The sequence below is a fragment of the Nicotiana sylvestris genome, chromosome 6 (genome assembly GCF_000393655.2).
Source record: "Nicotiana sylvestris chromosome 6, ASM39365v2, whole genome shotgun sequence".
NCBI classification, from domain to species: Eukaryota; Viridiplantae; Streptophyta; class Magnoliopsida; order Solanales; family Solanaceae; genus Nicotiana; species Nicotiana sylvestris.
Window position 1 is genome coordinate 58,956,196 of NC_091062.1, and position 17,529 is coordinate 58,973,724.

Consider the following 17,529-nt stretch of genomic DNA (forward strand, 5'->3'; position numbering starts at 1 on the left):
AGACACTAGGCTCAAGAAAGCGACAAGAGACGATATATTAGTACTATCAATAGACTCATAATAAAATAACATAAAATAACATAACATAACATAAAATAAAACAGAAATAACAACAATATAAGAAATATAGAAAATACGAAAAAAATGAAAAATATAATAATATCCAGCAGATAAAGCCCTACATCAGTAACTGACCAGTAACATCTAAGACTAACTCCTAATAACATAAGATATAATTATTGCTCGTACATCAATAATGTCATGTATTTCCAACTTGAGCAATCCTATAACCAGAACGTGGACCCGACCGACCCGAACCCGAACCCAGTGCAGCAGTAGATCTCCATTCTCCAATATCCATCATATTCACGTGCTTCCTTTCCTATACACGCAATTCAGTACCACCATCTCTCTCAATTCATTGTGCCATTGACAAAAAAGGTTCCTTCTTTCTCTGAATCTTTTTTTATTTGTTTAACCCTTTTTTTCTTTCTTTATGGAAATGCGATCTGTGCAGATGGAGTTGACTTTGCTGTTTCATGTTTTACATTTTGAAAGATTGCAAATTTCGTTGCAGATTCTCTCATCCATTAGAAGAACAAAACAATATTAAAACTACTTGTTAAACCCAAAAAAGAAGAAGATTAAGACTAGTTTGTAACAGATTTATACTGATTGACTGCTCAGTTGCTATTGCCCATTGTTAGTAGTTACTTATCTGTTTTTACTTCATATTCGTTTTTGGACTTTAGTGAATTGCTAAGATAATTTAGTGGCTATTGCTGTTTTTGTTTATTTATGAATAAAATGGTGAGATTTTTTACAGCTAATATCTTTGTTGGTTTGTGTTCATCAAATCTGCAACAGTGCTGTTAAAGGCTCTCTTAAAGCGTGCTTAAGCCTGAAGCTCAGGTTGTGTGCTTTGACTCTCTTAATTGTTGCTTTGGTGTAGGCGTCAAGGGTTTCTGTCTTGAAGGGAACATCATCATGTATATAGCCGAGTTATAGTAGTTCCACTCTATTTTTTTGTTTTTCATCATTGGCACTATTTTTCGGCGAAGCCCACACATTAATTGCGCTATGCGCTTAAAGCACCAACAGCCTTTGGTGCTTTTCGTTTTTGGCTACTTGGATTCGCAAGGATCACTTATTATGTTTTTTTTGATCACTCTATCTTGAACAACTTTTTTTTAGTGAAGCATCATATAATTTTTCTTTTAGAGGGTGTTCACATTGCTTTACATATCGTTAAGATTCTTGACATGCGACTTTGGCTATAGAATGGGTTGGCTTGACTTTTTTGTTGTTGTTGCGATGAGTAAATGGCTTATCTTTCAGCTTAATTTTTCCTCTATTATTTGTTTTTAGTTTAGTAATTCTTCCAAATGTTGAGTACTGGTGGTGTTTGTTTGTGGAATTCGAACTTCACATGTCAATAATTTTTAAAGTTGGTGTTTGTTTGACTTTTTCTTAGCAAAAGTTGCAAAACAACTGTTCGAACTTTAAGTCTTTGAAATTGTGGTTTGGAAGTTGTTCCGAGTGAAGCTTTTGCAAATTCTCAACTTCCATTCACCCAAAAAGAAAAGAAAACCTTCCATTCACAGGTCTTCAACTCCCACTATCATTTTTTTTTTAAAAACTACGAGCCCGCTTAGCCATCGATATTTCAGTAACTATAAATATTGAACTTCAATATTTGCCAACAATTGGAACACAATTTCAGCTTCAGCAAACTTTTCCCAGCTTCTACTGTAATGGTTGTCCAAACAGAGATCACAATCTTTTATATGTTGCAGCTTTTACTCTTATTTCTTGCATTAACAGCTTATTTTCCCGATTTTTTTTTAGTTATTTTTTGGTCGGTATGATTAAAATCAGTAATCAAAAATGTTTTACAAAAATGGCAGATAGATGTATCAAGTAGATATTGATCATGGGCAAGAGAAGCAATCGCGTCCCCCTGCTGCAGATGGGGGCGAGGAATCAATCCATGCTGTTGGACAAGAGGGGATGGGTCAACAAATCCATCTTGAGAGGAGAAAAGGGAAATTGACTTCCAAGGTGAGAAATGTTCTCTTCATACTTTCACCAGGCTTACATCTTAATGCCTTTTGATAGTGCATGTGTACAAGTATGTGCCTCAGCGCCTGCACTCTCTTCTGAAATTCAGATAAACTGTTATAAGATTACACACCACTGAGCTGCTGTTGAAGGAAGTTAATAATACTCTAAGCTGCAGCTAAATTTCTTCTGGACTAATTTGTTATTTATTGGCGTATAAAATGGAACTAGCTGAAAGAAAACTGTTTTCTTCAATATGTGGTTCCATTATTCATGTAAAAGTTAAAGTTGTGTGAGATGGATGCATCTAATGGACTTGGACTAAAAGAAGCTTGTGTGCCTCAAATACAATTTATAGCATGCTTGCTTTCATGGACATTAAGTGTCACTCTGACTACTTCCTTGTAATAAATAAATTATTAGATTAATGTTTGTAGTTTGCAGTTAGGTTCTCTACTAGGCTAATGACAGTGACGTGGATTTTCAAGCGGACGGAAACTAAAACAAATAGCACCTAAAGAAGAGTCAAAACATGCTAAGTTGCAATCTTTATTGGGTGGAACAAAATGTTTAATGTTTGACTTTCCCTTCTGAATTTCCTTCATATTTTCAGCTTGTATTTTCGCTTGAACCCCTTGAACCTAAAGTGCTTTAGTATGATGGGAACTTGCAGTCCTGACACATCTCTGTTTCTATAGTTAGCTAAGGATGAAGAAAGGAGGAAGTATTCTCTGCTACCACTGCATAAAATCTTTTAAATTAAACAAAATTAAGGGTTGAAACACCTTTTACTGAAAGATTCGCGGGTTACTTAGTGCTATGAAATTTTTTCCACTTGGTCTTTGCTGCCTTTAACTTTTGCACTTCCTTCTCAACAAATTTGCCCTCGAGTAGTACATTTTCTACCAATTTAACATGTGATCAACTGAAGACCCCTTGATCTTTATAGGAAAAATTGTCTTCACACAATAGCGCCTTTATCAAACAAAATGACTACCACTAGATCAACTTGCAGTTTCTCCAGAGAGATTTTAGCTTTTCTTTCTCCTTCTATTTAATGTTGGTAACTTTTATGAAAGATAATTCAATAGTTGCATCTCTTGTACTTGAAGAAAAGAGGAGAGGAGGTAGGTTGGGATAAATTAGATCTTTCTATTATCCTAAATAGCTGGGGTATTATCTCATGTCTCTTTTTTTTTTTTGGGGTATATCTTGACATTTATATATTGGTCTCATATGTCTAAAACAAATGTTCCTAAATCCTAAGTTGCGCGGACTCTTCGATTTTGGTGCCATCCCCGTCCCGATACGAGACGGGGACGGGAGCGAGATACGTCCCGGATTCGGTCAACTATCTTCGGGCACTTTGACCGGAGTCCATCGACAAATTTGGGAGAAAAATTGAGATTTTGATTTCTCAAAATCAAAAATAAAATAGGTTTAGGAGAATGAAAGAATAATGTCCTTCTTGGAGAATGAAAGCTTGAATTCTACAATATTCATGTAAGTTTTTCGCTGAATATCTCTCAAAATTTACAATATTTTTGTAGCTCTATTTTTTATTAGCTGAATCCCCATACCCGTATCCATATCCGGATCCACACCCCTGAATCTTAAAATTTGGATTTTTCCGAATCCGATACTCGGATTCGTCCCCGTATGTGGATACCCGCACCTGACAACTGAAATGTGGACAATATAACATGGGGGTCGAAAATGGGATGAACATGGCTCTTATACCATGATAAAAATGGACCTTGGGCCTAACTCAACTCCAAAAGTTAACTCATAATGGAAGATTACCCAAGTCCATATAAGGAGACCACCAGCCCAATCCCCAACCAATGTGGAACTCAATCTAACAGTTCGAAACTTAATGATTTTAGGCATTTAAACCTTGCCTACTGGAGCTCCTCTGACTTGCATATTTGAACTCCTCTCTCTCTCTCTCTCTCCCAGTTGCCATACATTTATACCACAGCAAAAATCCAGATTCCATTTTGGTTTTCCACAGTCCATGTGCCATCTTCTGTCATCAACTCATCATGTATCTCTATCCCAAAAAGGAACTGCTATCCTCATTACTATCCATACTGAAAAAAAGCTTCGAAAATATGACAAACCTTAATCAAACAACATGAGTTAGCAAGCTCAACTTGACCATTGTCTTCACAAACACAATCAGGTGGCGATGATCTTTAATTGACTTTGTCACTAAAATGCAGCTTCAGCACTGCAACCATTATTTAATATTTTTGCTTTTAGGTTTCCTTAAATAATAATTTAAACAACCTCTATTGAGAAAACATGGAACTGACACACCTAGTGGAAAATGAAGGCGAGAAAGGAAACCTTAAAATTGTGAAATCTTTTAGAAAATAAGAAGTGGAAAACCTTTGCCTGAACTGAACACTGCCTTGTATTCTTCTCCAGAATTTTTCAGGTCATGAGATTTCTATTAGATCTAGTAAAATACTATGCGCTTGAAGACGTTTCTAGTGTTTGCATCTGTAACAGTCTGCCTCTAGATCTCCATGGCACATGCATATGCCAAACTTAGATTTATTTGGGGGGGAAGTGGGTCTGCTGGGAGGGAGCCTCATTGCATCTGTGCTTTTCTCTAGCTGCTGATTGTGTATGAGACCACTCACGCCTTGGATCTTTTCGCCTTGCAGTTTACTCTGGTGAATATTTCCACTAATCTACTATTGGCATACCAAAGTCTGGGGGTGGTATATGGAGATGTGAGCACTTCTCCGCTTTATGTCTATAGGAGTATCTTTGTGGGGAAGTTGCAAAATCATCAGAATTCAGAAGCGATATTTGGTGCATTTTCACTGATCTTCTGGACAATAACGCTCATTCCTTTGCTCAAATATGTGTTCATTGTATTAAGTGCAGATGATAATGGTGAAGGTATGTACAGAAGAGACTCTAAATTGATCAGTACTTGTGGAACAATACTAATACCTGATGATGTTTGACCAAATACCTTAGGGGGTACATTCGCTCTTTACTCTTTGCTGTGTAGACATGCAAAGTTTAGTCTACTTCCCAACCAACAGGCAGCAGATGAGGAGCTATCTGCTTACAAATATGGATTCTCCGGGCAGTCGGCATCTTGTTTACCATTGAAGAGATTTCTTGAGAAGCATAAGAAGTCACGCACAATACTGCTTATTGTTGTATTGTTAGGTGCTTGTATGGTCATAGGAGATGGTGTTCTGACTCCTGCAATGTCAGGTAGACAATACTAACAATAGATGCCTCCTTATATGGTATTTTGCCGGTTGCCTTTTGAATTTGCAAAAAAGAAGTTTTAAAGTTGCTTCCACCGAATGTTAGATAGCGATTTCAACTTTTATAATATAATAAGTGGCACCATATAATGCATGTGGTGCCATCAGATATTCTATAAAAAGTATCCCAAAAAGTGGATGCCTGAAGTCGTAGAACTCGCAGTTGAATTTGAGTATATCTTTTAACTAAGAAATTCTTTACTTTGGCAGTTATATCATCAATATCAGGGATCCAGGCTGCTACTGAACATCTATCTCATGGTACGTATACTTTTGATATACCTCCTTGCAAAAGTTGACGAATTTTTAGGTAGTCAACATCTTACTTCGGTCTGAGGCATTGACCATTCATGCATCTTTCTTCGTAGGTGGTGTGCTACTTCTTTCTTGCATAATATTGGTTGGCCTGTTTGCTCTACAGCATTCTGGAACCCACAGGGTTGGATTCTTGTTTGCACCTATAGTGACTATTTGGTTGATATCTATTTTTGTCATTGGGCTGTATAATACTATTTTTTGGAATCCCAAAATTGTGTCTGCCCTTTCTCCATATTATATCATCAAGTTCTTTAAGGAAACTGGGAAAGATGGTTGGATTTCTCTAGGAGGTGTGCTCCTCTCAATTGCAGGTACAGTACATGTATTGACTCTAATACAGTATTTCTTTATTCAAGTATATGCCTCGTAGCAGCCTTTTCGAGGAACCTCTTACTATTTGTTGAAGGAGATGCTATTAAAATTTCCTAGAGTTGGAATCCGATTTCTAATTCATATATCTACCATCAGGTACTGAAGCTATGTTTGCAGATCTTGGTCATTTCACTGCCTCCTCAATGAGGGTAAGTCGAGCATTTTGCAGCAACAAACACATAAAACTATCCTTCAGGAGACTGTTCTGTTCTAATTCTCTATTTAGGTTAGCAAATACTCTTTTTCTGGAAGATCCTGAATGCAGATTAAACTAGTTGGATTATGCGGCAATGGTAGGAACATGTTTTAGGTGCATATATACAGCTGGTTATAAGTCATCGCGGCATTGGGAAAATGAGCTCCATTTTGTGTTAAATAAATAGGGTTTGCAACTATCGAGACTCTGATTTAGTATTTCATTTTCTTTTGAGCATAGAGGAACTTAGATAACATCATTAACGTAAGTTTGAAATCCATCTGAAGTAGCTTCGAGGAACTGTGTCTAAGATTTGGAATTCATATTAATTACTAAAAGTAAAACATTTGGAATCCATAATGAGCGGAAACATATAGAATAGCATGGACAACTGGAGCCAAATGGTTCTTATTCAACGGAACGAGTAAACTGTCCTAGTGGTTAGCAGATCATATTGCATAATATGATTACTTGGATTCGAGGAACTTGCACCAAGTTGACTGATTTTTTTTCTTATGCAGATTGCATTTCCATTTTTTGTATACCCTTGCTTGGTGGTACAGTACATGGGTCAAGCTGCTTTCCTGTCCAAAAACATTGCTTCAATTCCAAATAGCTTCTATAATTCAATACCTGGTCGGTTCCTTTTCAGATATTAGTCTGATTATTCTCAAGATTTTTGATTAATTAAGTTCAATCCTACTAAACTGCTGCTCTTTGATTCTCTTGCAGACATTGTATATTGGCCTGTCTTTGTTATCGCTACCCTTGCAGCCATTGTTGGCAGTCAGGCTGTAATCACTGCTACATTCTCCATCGTGAAGCAATGTAATGCACTGGGTTGCTTCCCACGGGTCAAGATTGTCCACACTTCAAAGCATATTAAAGGGCAGATCTATGTCCCAGAAATAAATTGGATCCTAATGATTCTGACCCTTGCTGTGGCTGTTGGGTTTCAGGACACCACTTTAATTGGAAATGCATATGGTAAGCCTACTAGTCTTTTGACAATCTCTATTCTAATTCTTCAAATTCCACTGTATGATACTGCCTTCCTACATTTCATTCTCATAGAAAGTAGACTAATCCCCATTATATGATCTTCGCAACTATCCCAATTATATCACCCTCCGAAATAATTGAATTTTTCTTATGCATCTGTCAGATCTGTGGTAGTATTATATTTATTGGTATGCAGGTGAAGAAATAGAATGTTGACATATCCAACATTAAGCCGTCCAATGTGCCTGAGCTAAAATGTTCACAAGTAATTGTGTTTGCCAAATATTTCTGTTATACCTGATTACTCTTCATGATTGTGTATTTGTTTCCTCAAACATGCTTCTAAGCCTCTCCTTGTGCCTTTTGCAGTGTCTTTGGTCTTCTTTTTGAAAAACCCTGATGAAAATAAACACATATGAAATCGAAATGATGAATGATGTGAACATGAAGGAATCTCAGATTTCATGACATATTAACTAAAGAGAGTATACCAACCACCTACAACCATATGAGGTTTTGGGGGTTCAAGTCGCGATGGAACTAAAGTGGAAAAGCCACTGTTGGGCTTCTAATTGTGTGTGTGTGTGTGGGGGGGGGGGGGGGCAAATCCAAAAAAAGGACATAAGAAAGTGATCCCTTGTGGAAAGTATGAAAAGGGCCAGGAGGGACATGACACTGATTTTCTTTCTGCATTACTGCGGACTTTCGAATAATTCATCTTGCTGTTTATATTCAAGCTTTCTTTTGACATAATTCTTGGTATGGGCCTCTCTTATGAATTTATTTTTCTTTCAGGCTTAGCTTGCATGACAGTTATGTTTATTACGACATTTCTCATGGCGCTTGTCATAATTTTTGTGTGGCAAAGAAGTGTTGCACTTGCCACTTCCTTTCTCCTTTTATTCTGGCTCATCGAAGGCGTCTACCTGTCTTCCGCATTCATCAAGATTCCACAGGGAGGATGGGTCTCCCTTGTGCTCTCGTTTGTCTTCTTGGCTATCATGTTTGTCTGGCACTATGGAACTCGCAAGAAGTACAATTTTGACCTGCACAATAAAGTTCCATTGAAATGGCTCCTTGGCTTGGGCCCCAGCCTTGGTATTGTTCGCGTGCCAGGGATAGGGCTGATATACTCTGAATTGGCAACAGGAGTCCCATCTATCTTCTCTCACTTTGTTACGAATCTCCCTGCATTTCACAGTGTGCTGGTGTTTGTATGTGTCAAATCTGTTCCAGTTCCATTTGTCTCACCTGAGGAGCGCTTCCTCATTGGTCGCATTTGCCCAAGACCCTATCGCATGTACCGTTGCATTGTCAGATATGGTTACAAGGACATACAGCGAGATGATGGGAATTTTGAGGACCTTCTCATCCAGAGTATAGCAGAGTTCATCCAAATGGAAGCAGTGGAGCCACAACTGTCAAGCTCTGAGAGTCCATCATTTGATGGGAGGATGGCAGTTATAAGCACGAGAAGTGTACAGTCAGGCTCAACGTTACTTGTCTCAGAGGAGGATTTTGGTATTAGTAATTCCATTCAAAGCAGCAAATCTTTAACTCTCCAGAGTCTAAGATCTGCTTACGATGATGAGAACCCACAGATGAGGAGGCGCCGAGTAAGGTTTCGCTTGCCGGAAAACCCAGGCATGGATCCAGCTGTTAGGGATGAGCTTTCAGATTTAATTCAGGCAAAAGAGGCAGGGGTCGCATATATTATGGGGCACTCTTACGTGAAGGCGAGGAGATCATCTTCTTTCTTGAAGAAGCTTGTTATTGACATTGGATATTCATTTCTGCGCAAAAATTGTAGGGGCCCCGCAGTGGCACTTAATATTCCTCACATTAGTCTCATTGAAGTTGGCATGATATACTACGTCTAGGGTCTAGAGGGAGGATGGTTGGCCGTGGACGAGTTTTTTATTTGTCACACCTCTCCTGTTGTTGCCTGCTGAATGTTTCGTGCGGTAGTCTTATGGCTAATATTGTGATCCTCTGATATGTTGTGTAAGGCCTATTTAAATTTTTTCGTATTCAGCACATTGAGTAGTTGTATGTATATAGCATTATATGCGGGCTTTGATGACTTAGCATGCTGGAAATACACCCTGGATATGAGCAGGCACATATGTTTAAGCTCACTCATTTTTATTGCCACAAAAGTAAAATAAAGTAGTCTTTGTTTGTATTTATTTAGTTTTTCCATTTCCATAATTTCCTTGTAGTCTAATTAAATTTTCCAACTCAAGAATCACAAGGGATGAAGGAATTTGTTGCAGAGATTGTAAGCATAGGTCGTATCCAACACAGAAATTTAGTACCACTTTTAGGATATTGCAGGCGAAAAGGAGAGTTGCTTTTGGTTTATGAATACATGCCTAATACGTATTCGACCAACCAAAATTTACCCTCAATTGGAACCAAAGGTTCAGAGTCATTAGAGGCGTAGCATAAGGACTATTTTTCCTACACAAAGAATGTGACCATGTAGTGGTTCATCGAGACATTAAGGCTATTGGATGGTGAACTAAATGGAAGGTTCAGGAGACTTCGGCCTCGCGAGGCTAATATGGTCATGGAACCGATCCTCACTCTACTCGTGTCGTTGGTACTCTTGGTGGTTACCTTGCACCAGAGCATACTAGAAGAGGCAAGGCAACACCTAGTAGTGATGTATTTTCCTTTGGAGCCTTTCTACTTGAAGTTGCCTGTGGTAGGAGGCCGATAGAGCCAAGACAAGACAATGATGATCTAATTTTGGTTGATTGCATGTGTCTCGTGCTGGAATAGGGGCAAATATTCTTGAGGCTGTTGATCTAAACATAGGCATAGATTTTGTTCAAGGGCAAGTGGAGTTGGTCTTAAAGTTAGGCTTGTTATGCTCTCATTCAGAGCCTTCGTATAGGCCAACCACACAACAAATCCTGTTGTGGCCTTACCAGAGTAATCAGCACTTGGCGTTTCATCAGCTGGCCTAACATTTGACCATCACGGTGGTTTTGATGATTTTGTCATGTCATATCCATCGTCTTTGGATAATGCACACTCCCGCCGTCTGACTGAAGGCCGATGATTCATGATGAGTTGGATAGAATTTCTTGGAGGAATATTGATGTATTGAGCCTGGTAAATATAATCTAGGATTTTGTACTTCTGATAAATCTATATATATCTATATAAAAGAGGGCCAAAAAGTGTTCACATGGCACATCTCTTTGGCCAGCTTTTATATTTATCTTTTTCTTGGTTTTTTTACTTTTATCCTTCATTATTTTTATTCTTCCTTGTAAATAATGATTAATTAATGTGTCTATTAAGTAAATCTATGAGAGACTCATGCCTCTTCAATTATCCGTTTGCTTAAAACTCCCTCTCCCCTGTTAAATTATCCATTTGCTTTCCCTAAAGCCAAAAGAACCTTGCTTTCTCTTCTTCCCATAAATCTTCTTAATTACGCCCATTTTTTTTTTCTTTTTCTTTCTTATACACAATTTCACACACACTCAACATTTACAGCAAGAGTACCTTACAATACATATACAACGACACACATCATCAATGAAAGAAGGATCCAAGGAGCAGAGCAAGAATTAGTAAAGGCTGTTTGTTGAATTAAGTAGTAATGGTAATGTTGATCAGAAAAGGTAAAATTCATGACAGGATTTGCACAACAAAAGAAGGAATTCGAGTTTCACATTGCAAGACTGGCAAGAACATGATTTTTTGTAACTGCTATTCCGACTAACCTTTCAATTTTCGAACAAATTTTATTGCGTATAGATAGATAGATATATTTTTTGATACAGTAAATTGAGCGTAATAGAAATAAAGTCAAGTCCTCTAAAAGTATTCCCACATTTTTTAGTTATCCCTCAAAGATACACTTTACTATAACTGAGCAAAATAAATGTCATTATATATTGGAGTTGTCATGGTTTACGATTTATAATTTTACATGTTAACATCATAAGTTTGAAGTGTTTTGTCAGATATTTTGTTACTCCATATTAACTATGTGAAAGGATAAATTTTTTCTGATATGCTGGTAGAAAAAAGAAAAGAAAAAAAAAGAACAAGAACTAAGATCGAGTTCGGTGAGGCATGCACTTCTTGACACAGAAGAAGCAATTCTTTTGAGAGATTTTTAGAGAATTAGGAGAAAAGAAAAATTCACAGCCATGAAGAAGGCAAAGTTTTTGTGCTTTTGGTGTAACCGTAGAAAAGAGGTAAAGTACTAGAAAGTATCGGTAGCAAAAGGATGAAAAAAAGAAGTTAGGAGGATAGAAAAGAAGTGATAACATTTTTGCTGGAATAAGAGCTTATTTAGATTTTAGGGGATGAGTAATGGAGAGGACGATTAAAGAATATGAATGGAAAGAAAAAATTGAAAAAGGAAAATGAATAGAAAAAGAAACATATAATGAAAATGCATTTCAAATTCGGTTATTCATTTCACCTTCTCTTTGATTTGAATTTCAAGAGCATTTTTGGAAAATGAAAATTTTTGCCATCTGTTTAATGAAATCGAATAAATCTATACATGTGCATGAAAAAATTTATTTTTTGTTTCGACTAAACTTATGAAAAAATTATGTTCAATTTACAGTGCATAGTGCACAAAGCGGAGGATCTAAAGAAAATAATGGAGGAGGACAACGAGGAATTTGTCTTGTGATTCGAGAGAATATGTTGTTCTAATGTTACTGAAGGGAAGAAGAACATCTATCGGCCGAAAGAAAAACAAGAAAAAAACATTAAAGAAGAAAGAAGGACTACTTCACAAGGAAGTAAGCAAGATAGGGGAAATTGAACCTTCATCGTTTTCCCTTCCCCTTAAATAAAAAAAAGGAAGAATGAAAAATGATAAAGAGAAGCAACAGAGTAGCAAATATGAAAACAAAGCAAATCTGAAAATTGGTGTTATCATTATTTTTTTCTACCTTGTTTTTCTAATTCCTTATTTTATTATTTTTAATTTTTTTTTCTATTTTATTATTTCATATTCATTATTTTTTCATATGCTTCTATTTTTGGTATTCTGTGTGTTTCTTAGAGGTTTTAGATCAGTAAGCATTTTCATAAAATAAATGTTTGAAGTAACATACATTTATTTTGATAGAGGGCATATATTCTCTTACAATAGAGTGATTTTAAATACATTCCCTCTGTAAATTTGTCACCCTCTCTATTATCTCCCATTTAAACTACTAAACTATTTTTATATTAAGACAAAAAAAAGACCAAGTAAACACATTTATAGAAATAAGAAAATACAAATTCTTGAAAAGTATTTTCTATTATTTTCTGATCACGCCCAACTATGCCTTATAAAAAGGACAATGCGGTCGTTGCAAATATAATCCGGTTTACAAGTCCGGAGTCGAATCCCACAGAGAACTAAGACTTAGCTACAGCTATTCACTATCACCAAGGAGACAAGCTTGAACAGTTGATTCTTGTGTTTAACTAATTGATTAACAAATTAAAATAATAAATTAACAACTAAAGATACTAAGAGTTAGAGACAAGATTAAGGAGGTCTAGAGTTATGATTTCCCCAATTATCGGAATCCTTCCCGCTATGTCTTCTATAATTTCGCCTAAGTATTCTCTACCGATCATGAGCACTCTTATTACCGTAAATCTCTCCCGAGTAATCACGACAATTTACTAGATGCACTCTCCCGAGCTACGCTAGCTGGCTTTTGATACAGCTCACTTCAGATCGCACCAAGGCTTCGTTATCCCTAATCCCGCCTTTAAACCCTCGGTTATTGATCCTTCATATACTCTGGGAGTGGTGTTGTTCAACAATTACCTAAATATGCACTCTCTCCCGAGTTATGCATACTAAATAGGCACAGCTAATTGAGAGCTCTTCAATTAACTACAATAAGAACGTAGTTGAACAAATAGAGATTATACTACGGCTCAATTATATAAAAACATAACAAGAATTTATCCTACAAAAGGTTCTATCAAAACTCTAGATAACAAATTAGCTATTCATAATAGTATGTAAAACTACAATACTAAAAGTCATAACCAACAATAAAAAATAGGAAGAGAAAAGAAAAAACTTGTAGAAGAATTCCCAAGCCTTGCTCCTATTGTGTCTCTGCCTCCTTAGGTCAAATCTATGTCAAAAATATGTCCTCTTCGAGTTTTCGTTTTGTTGTTTTATCATCCGTTGATCCCCGAACGCGATCCCGGCTTAATTCCTTGAGCTATTACTCAGACTTCAAAGCTCCAAACCACTTAAATTCATTACATAACATCTATATAGCTCGGAATCACACCTACAAGGCATAAAATACACAATTAGTGCAAAACACTAGCGATTAAAGCGCAAACTCAACTAAAGTGCAGTAAATTAGAGTGTAATGATCGACTAAAATACGTAATTATCGCCTATCATCATTTTCATTTCTAGATTTTCACCTATGCATTATTATAATAAAATATTTAATAGAATTATAATGTTTATTTACTATTTCATTGTGTTTATTAACGGATTGGAAACATATAGTATGTTTTATTATAGTGATTGAAGGTTAGAAATGACTATGTAGTGTAGTGCTTTAAACGCTTTTTCAAAGTCCGCTAAAATGTTTTTTAGTGAATTTATTTTTGTCAACAGAGCAATTCAACATATACTAATTATAGTAGAACTATTCACTATTAATATGTGTGAGTGTGTACATATATAGAAAAAATTAAAATTCCATAAACTATATAAAACTAAAGGCTCATTTTCATAGTACTAAAAGTTATGTTGGATACTTTGAAACACATCCTTCAAAAAAATACTGCTAAAATTGGCTTATTTGAAGAAGGAAAAAGTCTATATCTCCTTAATGTACGGACTAGAAGGCGCTAGCCATGCTCATTTTTAGTACTTCCATCATTTTACGAGAATTTATTTTGTAAAATATACATATATGGAACTAATTTCTATATTTTCATGTCAAGCGGAAGCAACATTAGAAGGGAACAACTATATTATGTTATAGTATCAATATATAGCTAATTTTCAAACATATATGTCCACGTAGAGGTTTCATGAACTTAGAATGAAAAACCAAAACAGATATTAGGAGCCAAGCTGATATTCTCGAGAGCTGGTTTACACATTCATAAAGAGATTAGCCCTAATTTCCTCAACAAAAACACAAGGTCTAAAACAGATACTAACATTTTTTTAACTAGTAATTCGAGAATAGCCCACGTACTCCTTAAGCACCATCTTCCTCATTGTCCTCATTGTTTCCTCCTGCACGATAGTATTTGATTGCTGCCTTTTGGACTTTTTTTGGTGGAGAGACCATAGCGATGGGGCACCTCTGTTTGTGATTTTGTCGCGATCCAAATTACCATGTCGTGATGGCGCCTATCGTGGTACTAGGTAAGCCGATTCTTTACCCCAAAAATACGATATTTTATTTTAAAGATAGATTCAAGCTATTTGAAAATAAAATTCCATAAAGAAATTCCAAATAACGAAAGTGCAGAAAGAAAAGCCCGACATCGGGATGTCACTAGTTATGAGTATCTACTACAATTTATCCGAAAATACATAAACTAACACAGTCTGGAAAGTAACTACAAACAACTATAGGAAGATAGGAGGGAGAAGAGCAGGGCTGCAGCTACCTTGTTAACTCCGAGAAAATATACAACTGGAACCGTCAACAGCTGTTACCGGGTCCTGATACGCCTGGATCTGCACACAAGGTGCAGGAAGTAACATGTGTACGCCAACTCAGTAAGTAACCAAAGTAAATAAAGGTTGAGAAGTAGTGACGAGCAATAAAGCATTTAAAGTTCACATCATGAAATCTCAGTAAAATACACGGGCTTTTAAAATCAGGGTTGAATCAAATCATCTCTTTTAACCCAGTTCTGGTAAAAATCATTTAAAGATATTTTTCAACAGTTTTCAAACAAAGTCTCCATGCAAAAGTGAGTAAAAATGATGAAATCATAAACCGCCCATCGGGCACAATAACACTCATATACCACTCTAAGAAACTAAGGATACCACAACATTTATTTAGTGACATTTATAATAAATGTCGAAAAAATGTATTTCTCGACATTTATGACAAAATGTAGTAAAAATAACAACATTTGTGACAAAATATAGTAAAAATAACGACATTTGAATCAAAATATTGTAAAAATAATGACATTTGATACAAAATGTCGTAAAAACAATCACATTTTGATGCAAAATGTCATAAAAATAATAACATTTGATGCAAAATGTCATAAACATACCGACATTTGATATAAAATGTCAAAAAGATTGTGACATTTATTTTAAATGTCATATTATTAGTCGGTAATTACCAACATTTACATTAATTGTAAATCTTTGTTTGTCTAGAAGCAAAAAAAAAAGTATTTTTATTTAATACTATTTTTTTGGTATTGTGATAATTACTCTCAGAATAGATGAGTTCTCTTATTATTAATCAACATTTTAAAAGGCTTTTCGGGACTCGTCGGCCTTTGGGTGCGGCACTTGTAAAATGGCATGAGTTTCACGTGTGGAGTTTAGTTTTGTGAGGCTTACGTATGCTCAAGTGCCTAATTGTGCACTATTGTTTAACACTTAGGTAACCAAATAGTTCCTATGCAAATTATGCATTAAATTTCCTAATTACTATTATTGACCCTCAAAAATACTTTACCAAATGAATGATAAAGTTTTATTGATATATAAAAAATATGAAGATTGAGATTAACTCAAATAACAAAGTTAAAGTATTGCATATTTACTAAATGAGAACATCATAGCGAATGTTATTTTATTTCTCTACAAATATACAGATATACGAAATATATATCTTCACTTATAATTGGTCTCAGTTTCTTAGTTTTGTGTCTCTAAAAATATTAAACTTTTATTATTTGAAAGTATTTATGTATTTATTTATGAAGGAGTAAATTTTAAATCACTATAATATAATTTATGATTATTATTTACTTTTAGGAGGGTAATTATATCTAGTTGATAATAGTTTTAAAAAAATTATTATTTATTTAAAATTAAGACATTATAATTTATTTGTATCTCATAATAATTTTAACACCATTGCATTATTTATACTTGCAAAAATATGTTAGATATTTTTGTTACGAGTTTTTTTATTTTTTATTTTTTTTAAACTTTTAATGTACTTTCTATTGTCCGCATTATTATACTATTTTGAAAATTAAAATATTATGTTTATTCAATAATATAACTAGTACTTGTTAAATGTTGAATTTAAAAAGAAAGTAAACAAAATTAAAAAAATATATAAACAGAGACCATTTATGTTTACATAATTGCTAACCAAAAGTTAGCGAATTGTTAGATCCCAAACGGCCGAAACCTCAAAGCCCTAACATATTGGGGATTCTAAAATTGGCTCCATCTTTTACCGAACTCAGTCTAATTTTAGTCAAATTTGATTTCCATCACCGCAATATATTTCCTCTCTACAAATTGTGGTTTCGGAAAAAGCTATGTATGGAGTAGGGTGTCAATGGTTCGGTTCGGTCGGTTATTTTATAAATTTTATACCATATCATTTTTTCGGTTATTCTGTTATGTATAACCAATATTAGACTTTTCGAAACCGTCACAATCATATCGATTTCTCTTCGGTATCGGTACGGTTCGATTTATTTTCGGTATTTTTTTAAATGTCATATAAAAATCATTAGTAGAAGTAGAATGCAATAGCATACGTACTTTTATAGAATTTAGCAAAACTCTCTAGATATTTTTACATTTTAAAGGGTTATAAATTAAGAAAATATGAAAGATGGCTAGAGTATAGATCCATTAACTACTCTACAACAACGTAAAAGAAACTAAACAAATAAATATAAAGAAAATATAAAGCACTCGAGTGGAAAGATATTAACGAAGCTGGATCTGAGACTCAAGAATAAAGTCTATACAAGATTAAATATTCAAAAAGATAAATCTAAATCATACGAAATAAAACATAATCAATACATTGTAGTTTGCTACTCATAATCGCTATAATACCTTGTATCTTGCTAGTGAATATGCTGGAAATGATTTAGTTTCAATGAGAGTAGCATAATAGGTATGGAAATTATGATTTTGAGTTTATTACTTTTTGGCTTGTAATTGTTTTCATAATTCTAAGACCCAAGGAAAATTTACTGTTTTATTATTTTTAAACTTAATATATAAATATATTTTTCACATGTAAATTTATTTGGTACGGTTCAGTTTTTTTCAGTTTATTTTCATAAAAT

At 35.0% G+C, this 17,529-nt stretch overlaps 1 protein-coding gene across 5 annotated transcripts; it reads left to right on the plus strand.

The window, feature by feature from the left end:
• The first annotated feature begins 327 nt into the window (after window positions 1-327).
• LOC104221752 (potassium transporter 4-like) lies at window positions 328-9,437 on the plus strand. Of its 5 annotated transcripts, none has more exons than XM_070150150.1 (11): window positions 328-441; window positions 868-912; window positions 1,908-2,061; window positions 4,737-4,977; window positions 5,059-5,304; window positions 5,571-5,621; window positions 5,729-5,989; window positions 6,147-6,199; window positions 6,768-6,882; window positions 6,979-7,233; window positions 8,044-9,437. In XM_070150150.1, the coding sequence occupies exons 3-11, from the start codon at window positions 1,912-1,914 to the stop codon at window positions 9,126-9,128; spliced, it is 2,457 nt and encodes an 818-aa protein (XP_070006251.1). In that variant the 5' UTR covers window positions 328-441; window positions 868-912; window positions 1,908-1,911; the 3' UTR covers window positions 9,129-9,437. The 5 variants fall into 5 exon arrangements, with proteins under 5 accessions (XP_070006251.1, XP_009771180.1, XP_070006249.1 ...); XM_070150148.1 differs by lacking the exon at window positions 328-441 and adding an exon at window positions 471-702 and having other exon boundaries at window positions 868-989; XM_070150149.1 differs by lacking the exon at window positions 328-441 and adding an exon at window positions 471-702.
• The last annotated feature ends 8,092 nt before the right edge of the window (window positions 9,438-17,529 follow it).

Bases quoted from the DNA above. Each gene is read 5' to 3' on its own strand.
- LOC104221752 (XM_070150150.1), top strand. From the start codon at position 1,912: ATGTATCAAGTAGATATTGATCATGGGCAAGAGAAGCAATCGCGTCCC. The intron at 6,883-6,978 runs GTCGGTTCCTTT...ATTCTCTTGCAG, and splicing joins CTTCTATAATTCAATACCTG to ACATTGTATATTGGCCTGTC. The intron at 7,234-8,043 runs GTAAGCCTACTA...TTTTTCTTTCAG, and splicing joins TTTAATTGGAAATGCATATG to GCTTAGCTTGCATGACAGTT.